This window comes from Cyrtonyx montezumae, unplaced genomic scaffold (assembly GCF_038088225.1).
Source record: "Cyrtonyx montezumae isolate F1298 unplaced genomic scaffold, pur_monq_1.0 scaffold_10, whole genome shotgun sequence".
Classification (NCBI taxonomy): Eukaryota; Metazoa; Chordata; class Aves; order Galliformes; family Odontophoridae; genus Cyrtonyx; species Cyrtonyx montezumae.
The window spans coordinates 20314974-20333389 of record NW_027071826.1 but is presented as its reverse complement, the minus strand read 5'-3'; the positions used below and the strand labels follow the sequence as shown (position 1 = coordinate 20333389).

The 18416-nt window shown below is 47.2% G+C and overlaps 1 protein-coding gene across 1 annotated transcript; it reads left to right on the top strand.

The window, feature by feature from the left end:
* Positions 1 to 2441: 2441 nt before the first annotated feature.
* On the top strand, positions 2442 to 16713 carry VASH1 (vasohibin 1). Its single transcript, XM_065752266.1, has 7 exons — positions 2442 to 3071; positions 7859 to 7947; positions 8995 to 9051; positions 10130 to 10204; positions 11173 to 11554; positions 11953 to 12065; positions 12679 to 16713. Exons 1-7 carry the CDS (start codon positions 2808 to 2810, stop codon positions 12749 to 12751), a joined length of 1053 nt encoding a protein of 350 aa, XP_065608338.1. The 5' UTR covers positions 2442 to 2807; the 3' UTR covers positions 12752 to 16713.
* The last annotated feature ends 1703 nt before the right edge of the window (positions 16714 to 18416 follow it).

Below are 18416 nucleotides of genomic sequence, written 5' to 3'. Positions count from 1 at the left end.
CTCACAAGGTGCACCTGGGCCCACTGTTCCAGGCCTCCCTGAATGGACTCACTACCATCCATATTTTCAGAAACAAATTTTGGGTCACCTGCAACACTCCCACTCCACCCACAGAGGGAGACAAGAATTTCTTTAAACCGCTCCCTATACTTCTTGAACATTTTAATCAAATATTTTGTATATTCTGAGTGAACTTAGAGAAGTCCTGACTTGATTTTAGTCCTTTCTCTGCTGGTGCTCTTTGTCCCTTCACTAAGAAGCGTTAAGTTCCCTGTTGTAACTAAACTTGACCTTTCTAAACGTTTCCCAGGTGTGATTCACAGAGAGCACCCGCACAGTCCTCCTCTACAGAGGACACGTAAAACAAAGCTTTCTATTATTATTTAAAGAAATTGAGTGTTCTTCTGGTCCCACGTTTCCATAGACACAGTAATCTCCCAGAAATGAGAAACACCCATTACACAGCCTGTATTACAAGTAACAGCACCCACAGCCAAGAGAACACCAGCTGCAGAGACATGGCAGCCATTTCTCTGTCCTCTCTGTCACCTCATTCACATCACCTGGTGGAGAGCAGCTCTTTCTGCACAGCTGTGCTCTGATTTCCCCAACTAAATAAAGCATAGTGCTATGATACTACATGTAAAATAAAATCTGTTGCTGCAACATTATTTACATGGCAGCCAGAGGAGAGTAACACTATTAAGTAACGCAAAATAAAAAAATAATCTAACAAAACTTATTTTTGAAGCCTGCTGGTAATTATCAGCTGCTGTTCCTACAATTAAGGACACATTTCAAGGCATTTAAGACACTGATGAAGTTCAAAACCCAAATTCTTGCTTCTATGGAGAGCCGTGCTTAACTATCAACCAGGGGAAGCAAAGCAGCTCGAGCAGAAGCATTTACAAGCTTTGCACCGTCCTTTCCCCAGAACAGTTACTGGCAGCATGCCTATCACTCCACAGTAGAGCTGTCCCAACATACGGCCCAGCGTTGCCATGTGACTTCTGCTCCTGTGCTAGGAGAGGAGCAAGGGGAAGGTAGGGCTGAGGAACAGGCATGGCGAAGCTTAATCTGTTTGGACAGAACATGTCCGTTCAGGGACTGTAGAGCAACTCTTTCTACAGACCTGGCCACCCTTTTTGATATAAGGAGCCTATTTCCCTTGCACACAGGCAAAAGGCAAAGACAGCCATAACACTACAAACCTTACAGAAGGGATTGGTCAGTACTGCTCAAGGTCTTCGTTCAAGGAAAAACCCTTACTCAGTGAAAGCACATGTTTAAGTATTACAGAACTCTACATAGGTTGCATGGAACAGAACTGCAAGTTTGGAAGGAGCGAACAAGGGATGCATTAAGCATTCTTGAAAGAAAATCCAGCTTGCAAGAACCGGGGCAACACTGAGTTGAAAAACAGTGCTGTACTCTGTTTTGAGAAACACTTTCACACAAACATCTGCCCATAGAACACAAAGAAGTTCGCTCTGAACTCCTCTGCCAGTGTCCGTAGCTGTCCGGACATCAGCCAGTGGGCAGGGCACACCGCGCCCTACGGCAGCCATCCCCGGCACCACTCCCAGACAGCAGCTCCTGTGGCGGGATGCTAACCGCGGCTATTCGGAGATGGCGCTCAGAGCGATTAACAACCGACACGTTACTTTGTACGCGTTACTTTCGTTCCACGTTCGAAGCGCAGAACGTTTTTACGCCGGAGCTTTCAAAAGGCGTTAACGCAGCAGGCCGGGGGAGAGCCCAGCCCGCAGCCCAGCCCGGGACGGGGCTCCTATGGGGGCAGGAACCGTGCTGCAGAGCTGGGGCGGAGCACCTGCCTCGTGCTTGTGGCGCACCTCCAGACCTCGCACCGAGATTCACTTTTCCAGGCGGAAAAGCCCCACAGAGGCCTGCTAGAAGAACATCATCTCCCCCAGCACACCCAGCGCTCACTTTATTTCCCACGGAGAAAGCCCGTCCCTCACATCCGCGACACGACGCCCGACCCTGGGCGCAAACACAAGCGAGCCCATCACCTTCACCACGCCGTACTTGCTGCCTGCCGGCTCCATCCCGCTCGCTGCGTTCCGCAAAGCCCCGCGGGCCGTCTGCTGCCCTGCCCCACCCCGCCCCGCCTCGGGGCCACCCGGCGAGAGTGCCCCTCACGACGACCGTCACACAGCCGCGTGCGCGCACCGCCCCTTTTATTGTGGCCAAGCCCGCTATCCCGGCCACGCCCGTTTCTCTGTCCCCGCCCCCAAGGGCTCGCGCCTTCTCCCTCCCTCGCGCCGCCGCTTATCGCCGGCCGCAGCCGCCTCCGCCCTTATCGCAAATAGACAGAGGCGGCCGCACTAGCCCCGCCGCGCGGTTGGGCCCGCGAGACCCCCGCGCCGGCTTCAGCCGCCGGGCCCGGGGCAGAGCTGGGCGGAGCGGGGCCGGGCTCGGCCCGGCCCGTCGCGGCGGCTTTGTTACCCGCATGCATCGGCGGCCGGGAGGCGGCCGTCTCCGCCCGCCCCGCGGAGCGCTCGGGAGGCGGCGCGGCGGGGGCTCCAAGGCGGCGGTTCCGCCCCGCTCCGCGCCCCCCCTTCTCCGCCGCCGCCACCCCGGCCTGATGCGAGCGGGCGGGAGGCGCCCGGCGCCGCCCCGCAGGGCTCTCTGTCGCCTTTCCCCCCGCAGCCCCCTGTTCTGATCCTCCCGGCGCCGAGGCCGCGCCGAGGGAGGCGACGCCCCGCGTCCCCGCCCGGGCCATGCGGAGCGCGGTTCCCGGCGGCTCGGCGAGGGGCGGCGGGCGCTGAGCGCGGGCGGCGGCGATGCCGTTGCCGGGAGGCGGAGGGGCCGCGGCCGCCGCCGGGCTTCCCGCGTCCGGTGAAGCGGCAGCGGCGGCGCGGGAGGAGGAGCAGGAGGAGGAGGGCGAGGAGGATCTGCGCGACGGCGGCGTGCCGTTCTTCGTCAACCGCGGCGGGCTGCCGGTGGACGAGCCCACCTGGGAGCGGATGTGGCGGCATGTGGCCAGGATCCACCCCGACGGGGAGCGGGTGGCGGAGCGCATCCGCGGCGCCGCCGATCTACCCAAGGTGAGGGGCCGCGGTGGGGCCGGGCCGTAGGGCTGTGCGAAGGGAAGAGGCGAAATGCGGCAGCGAAGGCGCGGGCCCGGCCCTGCGGCTCCGGAGCGGTTCCCTCGGCGGGGACTGAGTGGCTCTGCCAGGACCGCGCTGACGAATCGCCCTCCTGACCCGGGACCGTGCTGGATAGTAAACGGCCTTCGTGTGCGCGTTGTAAGGGGGGGAGATGGGCCGCCGTAAAGTGGGAGAAGGGATGAACGATGCAGGATGAGGTGTTGGACTGGGGAGTCCCAGCACTTGATCCTGGAGGATGAGTGGGATTGAGGCAGGTGAGGCTCTGCATCAGAGGTTAGAGTCGGGTGCGGTGTGCACAAGGAATTCTTGTACAGACCCATATCTTATGGAAAAGGGACCCTTGATGCCCAGGAATTGTTCTGGGAGCTAGTGAACGTGTATGGAACTTTTTGCTGGTGTAGGGTCACATGTCATTTCCCATTATATCCCTGGCCTAGCTGCAGAGAACTCAGCAAAAAGAGGAAGTGATGGTCATTTTGTGTAGCTTTGAGCCCTACCGAACCGTTTACACATGAATCTGTCTGGTTGTTCTCTCTGCTTGCACCTCAGCTGGAGAAAAATTCCCACTTTCCATTGGCATCTTCTGAACAAAAGGCACTGCGAGTACTTGGTCTGTCACTCCATTGGCCAGCGAGGGGAGTGTTCCCATCATGCTAACACAGGAAACTGAAATACAGAAGCATCAAGCATTTTCTCCTTGTGCTTTTTTAGCAAATACTTCATTCTCTGAGAGGAAAATTAGGAAGTTTGTAAACCTGCACTGTTATATGGTGCACATACAGCCAACCTGAACCGCCGTCCACATGGAGCTCTGGAGATATGTGTGACCAATGTTTTTGCAGCAAGGAGCTATGTGGCAGCAACCAGACCTAAACCTGAATTCTGATTCCAGACCCTGTTCTAACCCCAGTAGACTTTTCCCTTTCAGATTTCACCAGACTTTGTCCTGAGCCTGGGTGAAAGCTGAAAACGTGTTTCTGATGGATCAGAGCACACCGTGCTTTATTTCCTGACGAGGGGTGATTCAGTGGGAGAAAAGGAAGAAAGACATTCACAAACAGAAGTGTGGTGTGCGAGGGGGTGGGAATACTGTGCTCAGCCTCTGCTTTTGTTCACGATGTGAAGTACTTCTGCTTTTGTTCTCACTTCGCAGTCTTTTACAGTTTTAGTGCCAGAGTCACGGTCAGGTGACGCAAGCAGGATGTGCTCCTCTGGAGTAACTGATGAAGTTGTTGAAATTGAACGGATCCATTATTTGTTTGGTGTCTGCTAGCACCCCTGGGATTGTACTGCCAGCGCTGCACAGCCTGAAATGCCATGCCCAAGCTCAGCAGGGCCTACACACAAGCTGCGGGGATGCAGGAAGCAGCTAGGATGAACAGGCTCTGCTTCCTTAGCTCTTCCTCCCCTCTGGGGATGTGTTTTTATCTTTGAGGTCTGCTTGAGATGCATCTCTGTGTCATTAAGTTTCTTCGCATGGCTGATTCAACAGGTGAGAATTAGGGCAGTGAGCAGGGCAAGCTCCTCTGAACAGCCAGATACCCTCCATACACTGGAAGGCAATTACACCTTTTTAAGTGCTGGGAGTTGGACAGTGGTTCACTCACTTCCAAATTTTTGCCTTGAAGTGTGGCCTGTAGTGGGGGAAGTAACTCTTGAAAGAGATCTCTGTAAACTAAACATAATATCATAAAATGATGACTGCATAGGGCTGTGACCAGACACTGTGGAAATGTTCACAGATCACCTGCTGAGGCTGTTTTTTGTGGTGTTGTGTTCAGAGATCTCTGGGGCCAAAGGTTTCCTTCTGGTAGGTTTGCAGTGTCCATCAGCCAAACCAGGCTGGCAGAGTGCAGTCGGTTGGCTGTGCACACAAAGGTTGAGTGTGCCACCGTCTCAGATTGTTCCTTTCTAGCTGTAAGGTATGGTATTGTTTTGCTTGGAGCTTCACAATGGAGACACAAAACGATGAGCCCTTGCCTTCTTAAGAAAGGCTGGATTTTAAATGCAGTAGTTATGAGGGCAAAGACAGGAAGTATTGCATCTGATGAGTTTGTATGGATAGAGAGGAAGAAAATCCAATTTCTCTAGTCAGGCTAATGACTGGGATTGATATTGCTCCCGTGTGGCTTACAAAAGGGAAATTAGGGAGGAGCTCAGATAAATAAGAGCACTGTAAGAGAAGCTGTTAAACTAGGCTGGCCAAAAACATACCCATTTGTGACATGGATAAGGCTGGAGCTTTATGCCTCTTTCTCATTCTTGTCTCATGCACATTATAGCCCACTTAGTATATAAAAAACTCTTGTTCTCTGGATCCTCTTTGTGAAGTCAGGCCCAGATCATGCATATAGCCAGCCTGTCAGCATGTAGGAATCCAAGGGTGGGGTGATGCAGCCCCTCCACACAAACGATGAGGGACCAAGGATGTGTTCAGTCTGCTAAGCCTGGCAGAGGTATGTGCTCTTGGAAATCTGGGCTCTCTTCCTAGCTCTCTCTCCAGCTTTCAGCGCAACTAAAGAGAGAGCAAAATAGATCTGATTTTCTCTTGTTTCTCTTGCAAATTAATTCCTCTTTGCATTCTGGAGGACTGTTAAGACTGCCTAATATTTATAGGCCTTCTGAGATATGCGATAGTGGTAAGAACAAAGTGTTAGGGTCTCCCATCCTGTCAGAGTGGGATTGATGGATGGGGACGTTTCTCTTTTCCTCCTCTCTTGCCCCAGTAAAACGCTGTAGATGCATAAGAAACTGTAGCCCAGTCTGGGCTGGAGGCCCAGATCTGAGAGAAAGTGAGCACACTGTACTTTCATCAGTTTAATTACTTGAGGTGCACGCAACATTCTGTGTTAACTGGTCCCCTGCTGAACTGGTTGTCATTATCCTGTGTCAGTGTTAAAGTCCTTTGAGGAAAGGAGAATCCTTAATCTGTGCTGTCAACATGCACTTAATCAGTGTGCCTCCACTCCAAAAGCATGAAGGTCCGCAAGCTGAAGAAATTAAACAAAGTGAAATAGTCATACTGTCCTGCTTGTTATCTCTCTGGCTGTTTCTGCCTGGAAATGATATCCTATGACTCAGTTGTCAGCTCCCAGCATTCAAACTGACTCAGCTAGTGTGGTTCCAGAGATGGCTCCATCCCTGTGCTATTCTCTGGAGCCTTCCCTGCTCTTCCTGTGGCTGAACAAACCCAGTTCCACATCTGCTCCTGCTGTGTGTTTCCTGGAAGTGCCTTTGCTTGCTCCAGGCAAGGTACAGAAACAAGGCATTGGAAATGGTGAAGTGGCATCTCCAAAAGATGCTAGGAAAATGGGTACCAGAGGCCATATGGTGCCATTTTCTTACCTCGAGAAGAAAGATCAAAACGTGAATGGGCAGAGACTGGGCTTAGCTCAGTATTTGCTTGCTGATGGTGGTTGTGAAAAAAAACCACACAGCTTCCAGAGGCATGGACAGTCCCTGGCTGCTGCACCGTATTGGCACAAGTGGCATGTGGCCATGTGGCAAACCAGGTCAGGGAGCTGATCTGACTGAGAACTAGCAATGCTCACTGGCTCAGCTTTCAGCTAGTGCAGGTGCCTGGCATGTTTCACTGGTCATTTCTGCCTGCCCAGTGCAGAATAAGCAGGCACAGAAGTGAGTGAGTGCAGATACACATGCAGAGGGAGATGAATGAATGGTTCAGTAGTGCTGCTGGTTACAAATTTGCAGCCAACAGAGGCAGTTGGTGTGCAGCAAGGGAAGGCCACAAGGGATGATTTGGTTCTTACTCGTGCTGACTTAGGTAGGGGATAGCCCATGTCTGGGGGAATTCTGAGCAGGAACTGAAATGCTAAAAACCAAACTGCTGTGAAAAGCTACAGTCTGGTATCAGATGGGTGTGTGAAAGGCATGAGCTATCCTTCAGAGGGAAGATGCTGAATTGTTTCTGCAGGCCTGTCAGTCACACCAAATTTGTGTCTTCTCCATTATATTTGTTGAATGAATGTGTCATCAGGGCCGTCTGCCATCCTGGCTTGCCTGTCCACTGTAGCTGAGCAGACAGGATCTTTTCCTTCCTTAGACACGTTTTCTTAGCTGCTGACAAAGCTGCAGTTATCCCCTGTGGAGCAAATAGAGGGGAAAATTGGACCAGATCCATAAGGCTGAGGCCTTAGAATGGGACAGCAGTCTGAATGGTGAACTTTTGGAAGTCATTCTCTGACTACGTAATTCAAAACAATAAACATAGAAGGTGGGGAGTCATTATGCTGTCCAGCCAGTGTCCTAGTCAGTGCAAACTCCTCCAAGATTCCAGGAGGCAGTAAGGGACTTGTAAGCCCTCACTCCGGTGGCTTTGGGGGAATTTATTCTCAATTTTTGCCTCTCTCTTTTTGTTTTGTGCCTTCCAGTTTGCCTACTCACATGGGCACAGTCTCCCTTGTGTGCCAGCATTCCCGTCACTTGCCTTGACAGTTAATTTTATCTAATCCTTTGCCTGTTACACTTCCTAACAGCAGGACCCTTTTGGGCACTTTCTCTTGCAGCTCTGTGGTATTGCTTCTTCTCTGTTACCAGTGAATTTGTTACTACTATGGGAACAGAGGAATGTACCTGGCACAATCACTTCAGGCAGCAAAAAGTGGTCGGTTTTAAAGGAACATGCTTCATGTAGCTATGTGCCATTGAGTTCAGAAGCTGGAGAGGTTTAGAAGTGGTGATTTATGTTCTGTTCCCTGTTTCAGATTCCCATACCAAGTGTGCCTGCGTTCCAGCCATCCACCCCCATTCCTGAGCGCCTGGAAGCCGTACAGCGCTATATCAGGGAGCTTCAGTATCCTTCATTGTTACCTTAGTCACTGATGTGATTACCCAGAAGAGGAAGCGAGCAGATTTTCCTTCCCAGATAAAGGGAGAAAGGCTCATTCCAATTTAGGTGGAGGAGAACTGAAACTTGTTTCCTGTAAACAAGATGAGGCTTTGGATGATGGTTTGTTTTGCTGCTGTGTTTCTTTTTTGCCCAAGTTACCATGTGATCTTGTTCATTCCACAACAGTTTTTAAGGGGCCCTTCCCCACCACCCGCACTAGTCAGCCCACTGGCTTTACAGTGACATTTCTTTTAAACATATATAACTAAGACCCTGAGTGCAGGATCTCAAATGGACAGCAGTGTATTGCCTTACTGGTAAGGCATGGCTGGGTTGTGGTGAAGAGAAAACTGCCTCTCAGGTCATTCTGCTTGAGCACTCACTTCTGCAGCTGTCTTAAAGGACAGTCAGCAACCCTACTCTTGTGTGTCTGTGGTATCCTGCCCCTTTCTGTTCAGAGCTTCTTTGCTCTGCTGGATAGCAAAATAAATGCCTTGCAAGCCTAGTGTAATCTCAGTGGTGAGACACAGAGCCAGTCCTGACTTCAGCCTTTGCAAAAGGTAGGAAGGCAGTCCTTCTGGCACCTCTCACCCATCAAGGAGTCTGTGTCTCAGGTTGGGTCTCTGTCAGACTAAGAGTAAAGTACCAATAACATTTCAAGGCTCTGTGCAGACTGGAGCAGACATACCTATCAAACTTTTTCTGCCCTTGTAATTGAAAAAATGAGCAGAGCTTAGTTTATCAGTGTGGACCTTTGGGAAATGGAGTGGAAACCTGTATGTGGTGAGGAGGAAAAGAAGAACTGACAGGAAAGAAAGAGAGTGGGACTAAGGAGGAACTATAAATGTTTCGAAAAAATGTTGGATAGGTAGATGGGAATTTTCTTGCTTTGGTGCTGTATTTGTGAGATCCCAGATTTGCTGTGAGAATAGTATAATCCAAGATCTTCAGGCAGGTTTTCTTCAAAACTCTACTTTCCAAGCTGCCAAGCCCTTAACCTTTTGCTTCTAGGTACAATCACACTGGGACACAATTCTTTGAGATTAAGAAGAGCAGACCTCTGACTGGGTAAGTGCCAGTAGCCTCCACCACATTAATCCTTGCTTTAAAATGTTGGGGCTTTGCTATACCCACTGTTTGTTCACTAAGCCCCCGCCCAAGGTCTGGAAGGCAGTAACCATTTACAGAACTGAAGCTCCATTCTTGTTTAGTTGACTTTTTTGTGTACTGCCTGGGGTATGGCTGAGCAGGGCTGTGTCTGACCTTTCGCAAGGACAGAGGTAAGTTTTATTGTCATGAATCAGTAGATCAAGTAAAATGACAGAACTGTATTTCAGTGGTGTGCAGATTCTTCCTGTTTCTAATTGCAATATAAGTATATGAGCTTGTGATGGATTCTGAAGCTAGGTCCTGCTGTAAACAAGCCTTGTAAAAGCCAAGCATCTTTATAAGGATAACTTTGTAGTACCTGTGAATGCCTTTGCAGTATGTAGGCTTGCTAAACTTGGTGTCTCATAGTCTGAAGGAGAATTCTCCCAACTGCACACCTTGGAGAAGAACTGTGCCTGATAAGTTCCTGTACATAATCACCTGATGTTCGTTGGTTCTCCTGGCCAGCATACTCTCTTCAAGACTGGCTTCTTACTATCTGTCTGGTCCACAAGCCTATGGGAACTTGGATGTCTTGTATTGTAGTCAGTGCAATGTCTCCTCTATGGTATTTACTGAATGTAGAACAGCACTGTTTCATGCCATAGAAGAGGCCTTTGCTGTTCTTGAGCCTTATGAAGCAAACACTGCTGGCCCCTGGTCCATTTAGATTTCTGCTTCTGGTCATGTCAGTGTCCATCCAGAACTCACAGAGCCAAGTGCTGTGGTCTCCCTGGGAGCAAGACACTGGCTTAGTAGGCAACATTATTACGGCTCATGGTCGGAGCTCCTTCTAAGCAGTGAAAATATGTGGTGGAGATCAGGTTTGGATTTAGTATCTTCCTAAAGATGCTCTCTTCTGTTCCCTATCCTTAATGGGCCTTTGTCTCTCCTGGAAACCCATGCTGCATATGTACTGAAAAAGGGCTGGACTTGCCATACTCGCATAGTGCAAGCCCTGTAACTCTCCTCATCTTTTCCTTGTCCTGCTCCACAGGCTGATGGATCTGGCCAAAGAAATGACCAAAGAGGCCCTGCCAATCAAATGCCTGGAAGCTGTGATCCTGGGAATGTATCCTTTCCTCCCAGAAATGTGCATGCCTGACCATCCCTGCACTTTCCCCTCTGATGCTTAGAGACTGCTGATGATATTGTCACCAAGCCCCACATCCCTGTTTTTCCTCTCCAGTTCTCCCCAAAATCCCTACCAATAAAATCCAAATCCAAGCAATCTTCTATAATAGCAGTACTAGTTCTTCAGAGTTGGGGCTGCTCTGGACAGCTTTGGAAGCAAGTAGATGAGAAAGGAAGGATCTAAGGAACATAAAAAGTGGCAAAAATATGAGCTAGGGTTAGGTGAGGAGGTCCTTTGCAGATACCATTGTTTCCTTACTGCAATTTTGCCTGCTTGTGTTCTACGCTAAGATAAACTAGGGATCCTCCCTGACATCTAATTATGGTGTATGTCACTTCAGTATGATATCTAGCATTGCTTGTCAAGTTAGGCAATACCTTTAATTCTAGGCTTGTGCCTTCTTTGAGAACCTGCTTTTCCCAGCTATCTCCCAGGCACGAGCTACAGATTACTGCTAGAATTTGACAAAAATTCCTGGAGGGGCACAGATGGCAAGTGAGTGGTTCAGAACGGTGGTCTTAGTACTGAAGGGTCCTCAGTTTCCATGTGAAATAATAGTGAAACAGATTAAAACAAGCTGATGAATGATGCTACAGCACTGCAGCTTGATAACTTCACAGTACAATACACTAAATGTGTTGGTGTTGCAACTTTTGCATCACAGAACTGCTTAGAAATTAGCTCCCTTTTGTTGACTGCCTTGGTGAAAAGGCCAAGTCTGGTTTCCTCATCAAAGCAGGGCAGCTTGCAATGAGCTGGACTATTGATCTGGAGAACAAGCCCATCAGTGTGATACCTGAATGAGTAAGGGTGCTGAGCAGGTTGGGAGGGTTTGAAGCAAGAAGAAACTAGCTTGCCAAGCAACTGGCATCACTGGTTGTTTCCTGAATAGTGGCTGCTGTTAGTTACCTCACCAACAACATGACCACGCTGGACCGTTTCCCCATCAGCTTCAAAACCCACTTCTCAGGGAACTACTTCAGACACATCGTGCTGGGGGTGAACTTTGGAGGCCGCTATGGGGCACTGGGCATCAGCCGACGTGAAGAGCTCATGTACAAAGCACCTGTCTTCCGCACACTGAGTGAACTCATTTTTGACTTCGAGGAGGCGTATCGCCGCTGCTGGCACACGCTCAAAAAGGTGAAGCTGGGGCACTGTGTGTCCCATGACCCACACAGTGTGGAGCAGATCGAGTGGAAGCATTCCATCCTGGATCTAGACAAGCTAAGCCGGGAAGACTTCCGCAAAGAGCTTGAGAGACATGCCCGAGACATGAGGCTCAAGGTGAGCAGACAGGATGGCGTAGTAGTAGTTAGCAGCACCCACTGTCTTCTCTGGTCTATGGCATGCTGGGGGGATAAAATGGCAAGAGGGTCTCTTTTAGAATGGTGATGGAGTGGAGTGTGAATTGGTGGCTCCTCTGCTTTGTGCTTAGGCTGGTCCGTCCCCTAATGGACACACAGGCAGTAGTGCAGCTGTGATTACCTTGGAGTATGTCCACTCCTTGGAGCCACAGCTGTGACTGTAGGTTGTTTCCTGGCTTTTGTATTTTTGCTTCACTTATCTTGCCTTTTCTTCTCTTATTCCCATTTAATTAGTGGTTCTTCAGCTTTGTGTTTTCTGGTTACTAATAGTATTGTTTTCTGCTTGTGTTACTCTCTTTTTTTTTTTTTTTTTGTCAGATTGGCAAAGGAACAGGGCCACCATCTCCCACCAAGGACAGAAGGAAAGATGTTTCCTCCCCGCAAAGAGGTCAGGCCAGTCCTCATCGCCGTAACAGCCGTGGGGACCGACGGTGAGTGGGGCTGCGGCCAGAAGGCCTATCTAGTGCATGTCTGGTTTGTTTGTTTTGACAGACTCTCCCTTGCTCTTTTTTTTTTTTGTTTTACTCCTTCTGATTCCTTACTGAGCTTTTAATAGCAGAGGACAGCTCTCAGACCTTGTATTAGCCTGTACCATTGTGAGTTTATCGCTGCTTGGGTGGCAGTTGTGTGGGTTTTTTTGTTTGGTTGCTTTTGTTTTGTTTTTGATGTTTAGGTGAGGAGGAGGGAGGCTGCTTAAATAGGCAGTGATCCTGGAACCTGGTATTTGCCTAGGAGATTTTTGAGTTTTGGTAGTTTTGGTATCTCACAAACCTGTGCCCCGAAGAGATTCCACTCACTGCTCAGTGGGACTGTTTTCCTCAAAGTTACCTGGGGTACATAGGATCCTATTCTTCCTAACTTGTGTTCTCTTTTTGTGGAGATTGCTGGAAGATCTGCTTAAGATTACAAAGAAATTCTGCCTTCAGCTGTGTAGGTTAACTGCGAAGCTGTTCTGTATGCTTTTCCTCTGCTAGCATCTGTATAATGCAGCTTTCCTGACAGGAAAAACAGTTCCTGAATAGTTCTTACCCTTTCTGCTCACAGGCCATCTGGTGAGAAGAAGCCTGCTGATTCCAAAGCCATGCCAGATCTCAATGGGTACCAAATCCGGGTGTGAAGAGGCTTGTATGCCTGGCTCCACAGAGTTCTTGCTGGCCACAGCTGGGACCTGAATCCACCTGCTGCAGTTCTGACAAAGGGGACAGGGGTGCAGGAATAGAACAGTGCTGGTCTTACCAGGTACTTTCTAGTGGGCCAGTCCCCGAGCTGGATCCCATGGGTCCCGAAGGGTTTACCTGCCTGTTTCTGGAAGAGGTGTCCATCTTAATTCACTGAAATAAGTATTTTTTTAAATAGAAATAAAAAGATCAGTACATTTGTGGGAGTGTGCTGCAGGGACAATAGGAAGCAAATGGGATCAGAGGACTTGTTATCAGTTTTTTGAGTTGACAGCACATAAGCATCTTCTCAACAGAACTACTTCCCTGTCTGTACAGAAGTCTTGAGCCCATGCAAGGCAGAAGGAGAAGTGATGCTGGAATGGGATGACCCCCACACCTTGTGCAAAAACTCCAGGTTTTGTCATTCTGAAAGTTTGTTTAGCAATGCTCTTGTAAGAGGGCAGAATTTTCTCAGCCCAGTTAACTACTGATCATGTAAGGGCCTCATCTTCAACTAGGGAAATTATATCGTATATTTTTAATCTTATTTCAATACATTTCATTGACTCTGAGGGAGAAGACGTTCAGATTATAATCTTCAGCTATTGTGATGCTGAGGAGCTGCTGCAGCATGTCCTTTTTGTGGTGAAGTGGGTCAGGATATGCCCATGCCACTGCCATGTGAAAGTAGGAAGAGATATCCACCATCCCAGCAGTGGAGGTTGGGACTGCCTGGCAGCCTGAACTTTAAGTCATCTCTTCATCAGTCTTCTATTAACTTGTAGCAACTGCTAAACTGAAATTTCAGTCACTGAAGTATAAGTTTTAAGAGTAAATACCTAAAGAAGAATTTAATTATCTGAACAAGTTTTACAAGTGTTTTTCCTTTCCACAAAGATCCTGCTTCTCTTTCATTGATGTTAGTGCAAGTTACAGACACCTGCTGGTGGGAAGCCCTGCTCAATGAGGTTGTAGCTGCTCTCCTACCAGCTCAGCATGGAGCTTCCTGAAAGATGTTTCCCGTCCCAGTCCTAGAGCTAAACTTGTGTTCTGGCTCCTTGGAGAGCTGCAGTATTTAATAGCACCACGTAAGCAAGCCTTCCTTAAAGAGTCAGGCTGGACTTCTGCCTGATTATAGCTTTGACTGGAGTGTTTTACTACTGATAAAGCTGTGTAATGCTTGTCAGAAATCTCGAGTGTTGTCAGGTCTCTCTTTGAGGCCTAAGACATGGAAGCTGGAGTCACCAGAAATCAGAACAGCATGGCCTTGAAGTGATCTGGATACACTGATATAAGGATGCAAGATTTGAGCCTGGGAGTTGCAGTGTCCTGGAAAGAAACTGAGACCTGTCTTACAACAGAACTGACAAGAATCTAAACTTTCTGAAGTACTAAGTATATAATTTTCTTAGAATTGGGCTTATGCTTTCCTGTGGATTCATCAGAAACATGGTGGAGCTCCACCAGGATTTTTTTTTTTTTGCAGGATAGTTGTGCTATACTCATAAGCAGTGCTATTTTGGTGGCAGAGAATGGGCTCTTATCTCCAAACAAATCAGCTCTTCTGCCAAGTTAAAGCAGTGTTAATCCTCAAAGCACCACCCACAAGCGATTTAACTCAGGCCTTACAGGTTCCTAATTGTACATCCTTAACTGTGATGTAACTCACCAGGAGCTATATCCATACCATGCAGTCTGTCTTTCTGAGTTCTCTTAGTTGTCTGTACTTTTCTGCTATGCTTTGTCCAGGAGGATGGTACATAGGGTGGTGGCATAACCTGCTGCTGATTCAAGATAAGGTTATTGCAGAAAAAGATACTTGTTTCCATACTGAAGTACATTTGTCCCCTCCCTCGCATTCCAGCTATATGCAACAGTTTGAAATTAGATGGCAGTAGCAAGCCAAGCAGCCAGTTGAATCCATCCTCTGATCAATTGTGTCTATAAATACATATATACAAAGCATATGTAGTGTCTGAGTACTAACAATCATGTTAGCTGTAAAGGTACCATGGCTAACTGTAAATAATATGGATCATTTGGAAGCCAAAAACTGCCTTTGCTTACTGTTTGCTATGCAACAGACTGAAAGTTCAGGTGCCACTGTGAATTATATAATAAACAAAAGCAGCAGACAGTAAAGGAGACTGAATGTTGGGTTTATTAAAGTGGAAGAAATCCAGGAAAAAAAAAACTGTAAGTCACACGAACCTAGGATGTGTCCACACCGTGACTTTGGATGGCAAGTTAGTTTACTCAGAGAAACTGGAAAGCTCTTGAGAATAATTAGTAGTTTCATAAAGAGCATGTTTAATAGCTGGAGAGACCTAAGTTTTTTTAGCTGGAGAGAAGAGGAAGTGCATTGGGTGGGAGAAAACTTCAGAAAAGATGTGGTAAGTGAAAGGGTCAGCTTGCATGCTAATGATGTTTTCTTAGGAGCAGGGCAAAAGGGATGCTAAGCAGTGTTAGATCACCAGGGCAGAATGGCTAAAAACAAAACGCTTTGTTTGACCTATTAATTAAGCACTTTCCTGCAGGATGTAACTGAGGCCAATAGTTCATAAAACCAAGGAAGTGGATGTTTAAAGAATGAATGACAGATAGAGTTCAAGGTCTCTTAATCCTCATCCCTGAAAGCACTCACCAGCTGTAGCCAGAGACAATATCCTCTTTTGAGATTTAGTTGCACAATTATGTACATTAGGAGCCATTTAATTCTCACGTTATCTAGTATCAACGGCTCCTTAAGATGTGACACAGGAACTGACACTAGGGTTACTATTTCAAGCCACCTAATACGTTTCTCTTGTGGAAGAAGTCCTGCCTTTTGCTGTCTCTGTATCTCCAACAGAGAGCACAAAGAAATTGAAAATGACCAGTTTTCCCCTTCTTTTTCTTGTTCCCCATAGTCTTTATTACAAGATGAATCACATCAATACAAAGCTTAGCTTCCTTGCTAACAAGACAGCTGTCCCCTCTGACACAGGATTAGTGCAATCCAAACTTATGCCCCAAGAAACTTGAGGGGTAAAATGAAAAACGAACACTGCTTCAGCTCCCTCATCCAGCTACTCTGGCTTCTGGTCTATCTGCCTTTCTCTGTTAAAAAAAAAAAAAAGGCTACAGGTGAGTCTTTCTCACACTTCTGAAGTCTTTAGAGCTGCAGAGAAGGAATGAAAATAAGGAAGGAGGGTGTAAATTGTACTTCTTAGTGCCTGCTGAATAAAAAACATGGCTCTTGAGGAGTCCTATTTATTATTTAATGTTAAATATTAGCGTGATTGCTCATGTAGCTCTGGGGTATATATTTTCACCATTCAGTAGGTCCCCTCTGATGTCTGTTCTGCATACAAGCCCTTCTGAACCCTGTGGAAGGGAACTGCCTCCAATACACTGGGATTGGATAGATACTGCCTATGTTGCATGTGAAGTCCAGGTCAGCTTTGAAAGATGTGACTGGAACAAATGCTGACCTAATACTAGCAAAACTATCTTAAATACAATGCAAGCCTTAAAATAAGGAGTTCTTTGTATTTCTATGTAGAGAAGTCCCTTTGACAGCTGGCCAATTGCAAATTCTTTTCATGGATAAAAGCATCAGTGAGCAAAACCAAGAACTTTCTGCCATATCATTCTGATATCATATACTGAGAAGTGGGATCAAGTCTTCATCAGTCTGTGACACACTGGCCTTTGTTTTTTTGTTGTTTGCTGTGGGTTTTTTTTAACTTTTTAAATGTGATAAGCTAAACAAGTCTTTAGAAACTTAAGATATGTTAGCAAGTGTTTTAGCTGGGAGTGGAGTGCTTTTATTCTGTTGACTATGACTATTTTACCTGTGTGCCACTGTATGGGTCAGTACAAAGTATGCTTGGATGCCTAGTGGAATAAATGACTCCAGAACTGTGGTGGAAACATAGTTTGTGATCATACAGTAGCTGTGTTGCTGTTATCAGATGTTTAACTTGAGGGGGGGTTAATTATTTTTTAAGTTACCAGGTGAAAGCCTTAATCAGGTGCCTACTTCTTAAAGTGGGCTCATACAATGTTGTGTAGACTGAAACTTATCTGTCCTTTAAACTGCAGTTTAAGAAACCATAATGAACAGAAGAATCCTACTGTTGCCAAAGGGCAAGTCTGGATCAGATGCGCTTTACCCTGCTCAAGTGGTTCTGAAGAATTGCTTCAGGTAGCTGGCTGCTTTAACCACTTGCTTCTTCTAAGTACTGAAAGTGGGGTCCTGATAATCAGGCGCTAAATATAAGCAGCGTGGACCTGTGTCCCATGTGTACCGTGCAAGTCTGGCTGAAATAATACCGTGTATTCTGGTTGTTTTGCACTGTTGTCCTATTAACATTAAGATCTGTATTATGGAGTTAGAATTTGGTTCCGTAGGTTCACTTGTTATCCTAGCTTGGTTTTGCTCTACCGGGGCAAGGTAGAGATGGTTCCTCTACAGCTAAGCTGAACTCCTAAGGGAATTTAATATTTTTTGTCTGTTTTCCAAGCAGGTGTTTACTTGTATCACAAGCACTCTCCTTCAGCGGTGCCCTGGCCCCGTCTGCTCAAAAGCAACTCAGTTAGGCCAAGCAGGCTACTGAATCCCCCATGATCTCTGCAGAGCAGAGAGTCTCCCTCCAGGTCAGGGTTGAGATGGTGCTAGTGGGGCCACAGTGGCCCCCCTTCCATGCACATCACTATTCTACTCTAGCACTGATAGGGTGCTCCAAAAGCATTTACATCTCTATCACTGGTACAGCTCTAATTAAAAAATGGAAGGTTTCTTTCTTTAAGAATCATATCATGTGTGTCTTTTTGTAATTAATTGGTAGAGTTCCGTGTCTTTTATGTAGCCAGCACAGAACTCTTATTTAGAGTTAGTTCTTTCTGCACTTCCCATAGCCCTCATGTTGATACTTCTTCCTGCTTCCTTTGACACTTAGACAATAAAACTGCCTCTGCGCTCCTCTCAGCTTGTGCAGAGATAACAAAATGTCTGTGCTGTCTTTTTTTCTGATTTAAACTTCCCCTTTGTCAGTTGGTTGAGAAGTCAAAAGCACAACCCTGAGTAATGGTATCAGACAAATTAAGTATAGATGTCACACACTTCTGTATGGAAAAAAGACAGAAGGACCTTCATTCTCCATCAGGCATCTGAAAGGTAAGTACGTTTGTACACAAAGGCAGCTGACAGACAGTAAGAAGGTTTTACATGGCTATGTGGGAATAGCCAATACTCATATTTTCCTCCTCAACTGCCATCTGCAAGGTTAGATAAAAGTTAGTGGATGAGGCAGGAGAAATTTCAGTCTTGAACCAATATTCTGAGAGTTAACACAAGCCTCTGCTTGCACTATTTTGCTCTTCAACATATGATCAAACTTCCCTTCCTGGCCAGAAAAGCAATTCCATTTAAGCGCTGAAGTTTAGTGGCCTTCCAGACTGATGACCTCACCAGGGCCTCTCAGACAAATTCTGGGTTAACAAAGGACAGTCAGCTGCAACATTCAGTGCATTTCCCCAGCAAGTGGGATCCAGCTTTATTCAGGCTTTCATCATTCAGGCGAAACATACCTCTTCTGTGGGGAAATGAGCAGTAAGGATGTAGGCAAGCAAGCTTAC

What these genes read in the sequence shown, in the direction of transcription:
- VASH1 (XM_065752266.1), top strand. Translation starts at nt 2,808, where the DNA reads ATGCCGTTGCCGGGAGGCGGAGGGGCCGCGGCCGCCGCCGGGCTTCCC. An exon ending in CGCTATATCAGGGAGCTTCA is followed by an intron (nt 7,948 to 8,994) that starts GTATCCTTCATT and finishes TTTTGCTTCTAG; the next exon opens with GTACAATCACACTGGGACAC. An exon ending in AACAGCCGTGGGGACCGACG is followed by an intron (nt 12,066 to 12,678) that starts GTGAGTGGGGCT and finishes TTCTGCTCACAG; the next exon opens with GCCATCTGGTGAGAAGAAGC.